At 50.5% G+C, this 8,752-nt stretch overlaps 1 protein-coding gene across 2 annotated transcripts in view; it reads left to right on the plus strand.

Annotated features, from left to right (window-relative positions):
- Positions 1–6,368, plus strand: part of Slc12a3 (solute carrier family 12 member 3) — a 37,226-nt gene extending 30,858 nt beyond the window's left edge. For both annotated transcript variants that reach the window (XM_021232137.2, XM_021232135.2), the window contains one exon: positions 5,560–6,368. In XM_021232137.2, coding sequence (XP_021087796.1) covers positions 5,560–5,701 — 142 coding nt within the window. In that variant the 3' untranslated portion in view covers positions 5,702–6,368. The remainder of the gene's footprint in view (positions 1–5,559) is intronic.
- Positions 6,369–8,752: the final 2,384 nt, after the last annotated feature.

The raw sequence follows: 8,752 nt of genomic DNA on the forward strand, positions 1-8,752 counted from the left end.
AATTATTATTCAAGAAGATGCCCACAGGCTGATCTGCTGAGGACATTTTCTCAGTTGTGCCCATCTCAAAAACTAACTCTTCTTTGTGTCAAGTTGAACAAAAACTAACCAGGACGAGCAGTAAGGGTGCTGCAAAGGATGCTTGTCTCCTGCAGAGAGGCCTCAAACGTAGCACCATATTGGATTTAGAATTCACGAGACTCAAGAATGGTCCATTATTAACCCAGTTGCCCCCTAGGCGCCATAGGCCATATCTGACATTGGATTCACAAGATGAGACTGTCACCAAGGAGCCCCTTGAGGGTGACAGGAGGAAACAGGGTCTCTACTCAGAAGTACTCCTTCTCAGGGGGCACCAGCATTGTTCCCAGCAGGCAGTGTGAGTGTCCCTCTGGGAAGATCAGCACAGCAATCGGGTAAAGACCAAAAATGCCCAAGGCCTGCTAGCAGATAAACAGAAAATTGACAGATGAAGACTGAGGACAAGCACTGCGGGAAGGTGATGAGTGCACCATCAGAACCCCGATTCCAGAGGGTCTGAACCTCAAGTCTTGTCTGCAGGCCTGTGGGATCAAATGTGTGGACAGCAATGGTGCTTATTTCCACCACAGAGTCTGGTCAGCAGCGAAAGGTTAGAGTGATGACACCTGCTGGAGTATGTCCCAGGCCAGACTGTGGGGACAGGGATGTGTCTTCGTGGACAGTACTCAAACCGCAGTTCCAGGCACTCACTCAACCAGGGTTCAGGAATCACATCTTTCCTTCACTCAGAACTGTAACAAAGTACTACACACTGGGTCTCTTATAAACAGCAAGAGCTAAGTTCTCAATAGTTCTAGAGGATAGGTCTAATCTCAAAGTATTAGCAAATTTGGTATCTGGTAAGGCCAGCCTTCTGGTCACAGACTCATGTGTCATCATGAGGCCCCTTGTCATTGTCCTCCCATGGTGGGAACTCTCTAGAGCCATTTCGTAAAGTGGAAATGGCTAACCTCTTGGGCTAATCGTCTCCTTAATCCCCCAGCTCCTACACCTCTTGCCGGTCATCCTTTAAGTGCAGAGGGAATCATTTCCATGAGTTGAATTTTAGCCGGCCACACCTATTAAGATCACAGCAAATGGCTTACTGACTTTGCTCCTGTGAGTCACTTCATATGTGTCCAAGGATAGAAAGACATGGGTAGCGATTCCTGCTGTCCTGTGTGGAGTGGTGGTCAGGATCTTGATTGGAATAGCACCAAAGCACAGAGATCTGAACTCCAGCAGTTTCTAATCCTTCCCTGGGGCAGCCCAGAGGATGCCAGAGCCTGTATGTAGTTTTCCTAAGGACTGGCTCCCTGTATTCAACTCTCAGTCAGCCGACTAGTGGGGTCCCACGCAGGAAGCTACCACCAGGTTGAATTCTGCCTTGAATCTCCTATGTGATTTACAGCATTGAAAAGAGGTCAAGACTGAAACACCAAGGCATTCAGCCAGGTGTGGGCCCTCTGAGTGTAGGTAGGGCCCTGTGTGACAACACTTCCATGGTCTGGTGACACCCATTGTGTTTGAGCACCTCCCAAGGACTGCAGGAGATTGTGTTTTCCTACTGAGGAATCCCTGAGGAAAGCTGTTTGCCTTCTCACAACACCTCTAGGAGAATGTTCCTAAGGCAATGTTGGGCCAGGGTGTGGCCTGAGTCAGAGCAGGGGGGAGGTGTAGGCATTTCAGGCGGATCAGGTGGGACAGGTATTCTGGCACTTGGGAGTCACAGAATACTGAGTGTTACACAGCTCAGATGGAAAGGTATCCTGGAGCTTGGGAGCCAAGGACTACCACAGGCCATAGTAAGTGTAGCAGCATACAGCCCTGCCTCAGGGAAATGCTTCCCCAGTGTATTGGCTCCGCTCCAGCAGGAGAGGGTCTTCCAGCTGGGGATGTTTGCCCAGAGTAGCAGTTTTACTCAGGCAGGAGAAGGTGTCCCTGGGGAAGTTGCTACAGTTCAGCACTGCTCCTGAAGAGTGGAGAGCAGAGTATAACACCTCCGCAGGGAAGGTTTCCCCAGGAAAAGTGTTACAGCCCTGCTCGCTCTGCTCTGCCTAGGGTCGTCTCTGCTCCAGTGCAAAAGAAGGTCTTCACCAGAAGCTCATCGAAGGGGTTTATTGGGAGGGAAGAGTCCAGGAGAGTGGCTGCCCTCTGCCACAGTGACAGAGGACAGCCGGGTAGGGCAAACAGACACAAGCTGAACAGACACCGGGTTTATATAGGGCTTCCAGGGTGGGGACTGGTCAGATTTTAGTGCTGAGCTCACATTGGCTGGAGTTCCTGATCGAGGATTGGTTAGTTTTCTGCACAGGTCAGATTTGGCTGTGGCTTCAGGGCCAAACTGTGTTTCTTTCTCTGGTCCTTTTTTTAGCCTTTTGGCTACAATTTTAGGGCCATGGTGCATTTCTTCTACTAACTCTGATTCCAGGGCCAAAGTGTGTTTATTTGGCACTGGTTTCAGGGTCAAGGTACATTTCTTTGGTTCTGGTTGCAGGGCCAAAGTGTGTTTCTTTGGCTCTGCTCCAGGTGTGTTTCTTTGGCTGGACCTTTTTCCCTACGGGGGGGTGGGGTGGGGGTGGGGTGGGGAGTGTCAGTGGAGGTGACTTTATCCCCCTGCTCCAAGACATCTAAGCAGGTGGGGAACCTGGGGTGTGCCCTCTCCAGGGTGCAAGGGTGGGACATGCTGCAGCTTCCCTACTACAGTCTCTCTTCAAAGAAGCAGGCTTGCAATTATGACCTGCGGTTAACTCACTGTGTCACCTTGGTAAGGAGGCCCATGCCTCTTTAGCCTTGGTTTCCCTAATGACAGGGTTCAAGTTTCTCTTTTACTGTGCTGTGATCCCACGTTTCTGTGCTACTAAAATGAATCTATCTCCCAGGGGCCCCATGATGAGAAGTTCTACCCGAGTGGCATCTCTCCCTCCCTTTCCTTTCTACCCCAGAACTCCAGAAGTCAAATGCCCACCAGCTAGTCTTGGCAGGATTAGCGGAGAGCAACAATGTCCAGTCACCCTGGAGATGACACCTGGACAAACCCCACCCTAGGCAGCAACTGCAGCTGTCACCCAATGGGGCCCCAGCTCTTGGGCCAACCCATGGGGAAGACAGAGCAGCTGGGTGTGTGTCACAACCCTACCAGCTGGAGACAGCCCAGGTTTCTCAAGATGTAGCTGAGGTCAGTCTCACTAGACCTGGGAACCCTAGAAATGCAAAGTGTACAGTCTCTCCCAGAAGAGGGCTGGGAAATGGCTCAGGATCCCTGTCACCAGGTATTTCAAGGACAACAAAAAAGCAACAACTCTCCGTGGGGCCAGGTGCAAGGGACATTTAGTCTAGTGCCGGTTGGAGGTGGAACCTGGCTGTCTATCTACTAAACAATGGCTTATCTGATGAGGCACCCCATACCTCCACCCACGTGTGAGCACAGGTGTTGAGCTGGCACCGTAAGCAGTCCCACAGCCTCTGACTGGAATGAGAGCCTGTTCCTATGGAGACCAGATACCCCCCCTTTCCTGTAAGGATTCCCTCCTCAGTGACAAAGAGTAATTACTGAGGGGTGCTCACTGCCAGTGCGTGTCCTGAGGAGATTGTACGCAGGGACTTTGCTGCTTTAGAGAATCGTAACTAACTGACCTTGAGATGCGGACACTCACCATTGGTTCCGTTCAGGGACCTAAAACTTCTGACCCCAGCATTGACCCAACATTGCCTTGCAATTTTGAACAGAAGTTGTATTGTTCCCAGCTCTTGTTCTAAAGATAAGTGGTTTAAGGAGAGCATATCCTGTTGGCAAGAGTCAGCGAGTCATGCTGGTGCTGGAGTGAGTTAGGGCTGCTGTCCCTGGGACAGGGCCACAGGCTCCCCTGAGGGAGGGAGCTTCATGCCGAAGCATACGGTAGGAACTGTTTCCTGGCTCCGAACTGGCAGGCGCCTGTGCCCTGTGGCCTTTAGAATTGGTGAATTAGGTTCCCAAAAATAATGTAGCATTTCCCATATGGCAGTGCCCTCAGCCTCAGGAGTGCCTGTGAAGTGTACATTTGGCTCTTCTCCTCTCCTATGCCTTTCCATGGACTATCACCACAGGCTTCCAAATGAAGATGGCAGCTGCTTCGGGACATAGACGCCCGTGTTCTCATGCGCTTCCCTGCTCCTTGGGACCTCACTTTTTAAAAACAGGACAGTGGTTGTCCCACTGGTGTTCTGACCCTGCCTTTTAGTCAGTGGCCACAGGCTCTTGGCGGGCATGCGAGGTTGCAGCAAGCAGATGTAGAGAGATCTGGGGACCTGGCTGGAGGTCCGTCTCTACCCTGCACCCTATGTGCCCACAGACAGCCCACAAGGGCAGTGCCTCTGTCACTTTAGAGGCTCTGAGGCTCAGGGCCAGATGGGCACTTTGCCAGAGCTACATGGCTGAGGACAAAGGCAATGCCAACACTCTGTGGGGTCAGCTTCTGAACTCTGAACTGAAGTTTCAAATCTCCCTGGCGGACTGCTCCGGCTGCCCTGGAGTACTGCTGGGGCACCGTCCACTGTAGGCTCTGCTAAAGCTCAGATGAAATAGTGCCTGTGGAGGGACTGTCAGATTGCCAAGTCCCACGTAAGCACTGGTACCCCAGCTTCATGCACCACAGTTGTTTCTGTGGGATGCTGTATTTCCCAGAGGCTGAACCCTAGGCGCTGGTGCATGGTCCCAGTGCATCTTTAAAATCATTAAGATGGTAGGAAAGTCACTCTCTGATATAAACAGCCAAACATGACCGAACAGCATTCTAGGACATCTTGTTATTTGCAGTGTTGCGCAATTGGGACAACGGGGCTCGGAGAGGTCATGCTGGAGTCTGCCCTGACACCGTCCATGGGCCGGGGGCAGGACCAGGACATGTAGCCACATCACACGGGCACATCACGCTGTAGCTCTGGGAAAGTGTGTAGCTGGAAAGGCAAGCCTGGCATGGTGCCAGTCACCTGGTGGGGTGGCCTCTTCCACTCAGCAAACATCTTCTGAACCCGGCTGTCTCGGGGTGTATTCTAGGCACAGAGGGAAGAGGCCAGGATAGACTCAGCCTGCAGGTAGATGAACACATATTCCAATGGGGGAGACAGACAACTAGAGATGCCTTTAAGATTTCGAAGGACTATGGAAACAGTCAAATGGGGACTGGATGGGAAGGTGTGGTCAATCAGAGGAGCTGCCCTCGAGCAGGAGCCTGGGCCCAGAACGGGGCATGCTAGTTTACCAAGTGTCAAGAGCATCAAGGGCAAAGGTCCTGAGGCAGGAGCAGGCTTGGCATTCGTCACTGTAGCTGCTCAGCGGTGACATGGGCTAAGTGAGGTTGGAAGGGCTGGAGGGGACTGGGTCAGAGGGAACGTGCGGGCCATGGGTCTGCTTAGAAAGACTTTGTGGCTCAAGATTTGCTGAGAACTGTGTGGAGGACAGCAGGAGGTCTTAGAGTGAGTGGGAAGGATGAGCAAGCCGTAAGCTGGCATTCCATTCAGAAAACAAGCTCTGAGTAACACCTCTGCTTCCTCCTACAGCACCTTGCCCATCGGAAGGAAGGGGAAGTGCCCCAGCTCGCTGTACATGGCCTGGCTGGAGACTCTGTCCCAGGACCTCAGACCTCCTGTCGTCCTTATACGGGGCAACCAGGAGAACGTGCTCACCTTTTACTGCCAGTGATGTCCAGTGAGGTGGTTCTCGCCCCAAGGCGGAACCCACCCTCACCAGCTAGAAACGCAGCTCCATGTTCTGCTTCATATTGAGTCATGATCACATCTGCTGGTCCCCTGCAGGAGACGGTGCGTTTCCAAACCGACTGACCTGCCAGACACACCTTCTGGACCTCCAAGCTGCATGGAAGTCTCTGGAAGATTCTATATCTCTTTTTTAAAATCTTTTTCTTGATGGCCAAGTAGTAAAACTGCAGTCTGATTTGTATGCAAATTGAGTCCTAGCACCGGGTGTGTATCTTGGCAGCCTCTCCAGACCACCCTGGTAACCATCCCCAGATCAGTCTCATGCCCTCAGACAGGAGAGCTGGAGCCCTCCCTGAGGACCTGTGTGGATCTCCAGGACCTCAGGGTCGCCTGAGCCTGCACAGAATGCACATTTCTTCAGCCCTCGCTCCTCTTGCTTTTCAGTGTTGGCACCCAGGTGTTCTCACTGGTCACTTAGCCCAGGGCCATTAAGGTTCTTTGACTACAAATTCTATGGTTTTCATGGAGACTGTAAGAACACACTCAGAACACATGCAGAACAACCCAGAACACACAGAGAACACATGCAGAACACACCCAGAACACAGCCAGAACACACACAGAACACAACCAGAACACATGCAGAACACACACAGAACACAGCCAGAATACACACAGAACACATGCAGAACACACCCAGAACATACACAGAACACATGCAGAACACACCCAGAACATACACAGAACACACCCAGAACACATGCAGAACACACCCAGAACATACACAGAACACATGCAGAACATACCCAGAACACATGCAGAACACACCCAGAACATACACAGAACACACACAGAAAACATATAGAACACACCCAGAACACATGCAGAACACACCCAGAACATACACAGAACACAGCCAGAACAACTGTCCCTGCCAGGAAGCATCAAAAAGCAGTATTTGCACTTTAGGGGGCACCGCACCCTCCAGTATTTTCTGTCTCTCTCTCTCTCTCTCTCTCTCTCTCTCTCTCTCTCTCTCTCTCTCTCTGTCTGTCTCTCCCTTTCTCTGTCTTTCTCTTCTTCTCCCTCTCTCCTTCCTTCTTTTTTTTTTTTTTTTTGTAACTTCTCATGCAGTCCAGGCTGGCTTTGAACTTGCTTTGTAACCAAGAACAGTTTTAAATTTCTGATTCTCCTGCCTGTACTCCAGAGTGCTGGGATCCCAGGCACATGCCTGGAGATTTATGTGGTGCTAGGGATTCAACCTATGGCTTTATGGATATTAGGCAAGTACTCTACCAACTATGCTGCCCCACCCAGTCTCTGTTCCGCCTCTTTTTAAGATTGGTTGCAATCCACTAGATGATTTGCAGACCCACTAATGAGCAGTGATCGATGATTGAAAAATGATTTTAATTTTTTCAGGTGTGCACAGGGCCTGTGCTAGATAGTTTCTTTGCTGTTAGGGGGTTTGTTTTGTTTGTCAACTTGACACAGAAATTGCAATTGACAAAATGCCTCCCTCTGATTGGCTTGTAGTGACTGATGTGGGAGGGCCTAGCCCTCCATGTGGCATTGCTACTCCCGAGCAGGTGGGCCTGGGTTGTATAAGGAAGCAAACTAAGCAAGCCCTTGGGAGCAAGCCAGTGAGACGTGTTCCTCCATGACTTCTGCTTTAGTTCCTGCCTTGAGTTCCTGTCCTGACTCACTTCACCGTGAACTCTAAGCTATAAAATGAAATAAACCCTTTCCTCCCCAAGCTGCTTTAGATCATGGTGTTCATCACAGCAACAGAGACCCTGACTAAGCCTGGATGGTGTTCATGTCCCTGCCCTAGGTGTCGGGAGTGTTGACAAAGACAGACAAGAAGGCCAAGATTCAAGGAACCCAGTGAAAGAGTGTTATGCTGCAGGAGTGTCACAGGCTGGGGAGCACAGGTTTTAAAAGGGGAAGCAGAGGGGACATGGAGATGGCAAGACGGGTCAAGAAAGAAAGGAACATTGAGAGGAGAGCACAGGACAAATATAAGATGCAGTGCACTTGGCTCTCGACAGGCAGAGGCAGAAAGTCCAGCTGTTTGGTGATGTGGCTGGGTCTGCTCTTCTAATGCTGAGGACCAGGGTAGGGCATCCTCGGTTTTGCCATTTTCCTCCAAGGTCACTCAAGGTCATTTGATCACAAAAGCTATCCCCTTCTTGATTTCTTCTCTTTCAAAAGCAAGGGCTTTGGTCTGAGGCTCTCACACCCCACCCCACGCCCACCTCACACCCCATGCCCACCCCACACTCCCCACACCCCCCCCCCGTTGTCAGGGTTTGCTGAGCAAGATGCAGGGCTGGCAGAGCTTAGCAGGTGTCACTGCTCTGCAGTCCAGGGAAAGCACTGCCTCTACTAGAAAATGTTGGCTTTTCTGGACCTACATGGTAACAATTTCCTGGAAAATGGTATACCCCTTCAGACACCAAGAAGTCCTTGGCACGAGATTGCAGAATGTTTTGGCTTTAGATATTAAAAAATAAAACAAACAAAACCCTTAAAATGCTAAATATGTTTATGCTGGCTAGTTTCTTGTCATCTGAAAGGAGAGAACTTCAATTGAGAAAATGTCTTTGAAAAATCCAGTTGTAGGGCATTTTCTTAATTAGTGATTGCTGGGGAGGGCCCAGCCCGCTGTGGGTGGGGCCATCCTTGGACTGGTGGTTCTGGGTTCTATAAGAAAGCAGGCTGAGCAAGCCAGTAAGCAGCGCCCCACCATGGCCTCTGTCTCAGCTCCTGTCTCCAGGTCCCTGTTCTGACTTCCTTCAGGGATGGATTACCATACAGAAGTGTAAGCCAAATGAACACTTTCCTCCCCAACTTAGTTTTGGTCACAGTATTCATCTCAGCAATAGAAACCCTGAAGGCGAAAATGCTTAACAATAATAAAAGTTATATTTTTAAGATGAATGAGAACATTCTTTCTTTCTTTCTTTCTTTCTTGGCAAAGTTTTACTACCATATAGGTCAGACTGGGTTTAGGACTTCCCTTCTGTCTCAG

The sequence above is a fragment of the Mesocricetus auratus genome, unplaced genomic scaffold (genome assembly GCF_017639785.1).
Source record: "Mesocricetus auratus isolate SY011 unplaced genomic scaffold, BCM_Maur_2.0 Super-Scaffold_100714, whole genome shotgun sequence".
Classification (NCBI taxonomy): Eukaryota; Metazoa; Chordata; class Mammalia; order Rodentia; family Cricetidae; genus Mesocricetus; species Mesocricetus auratus.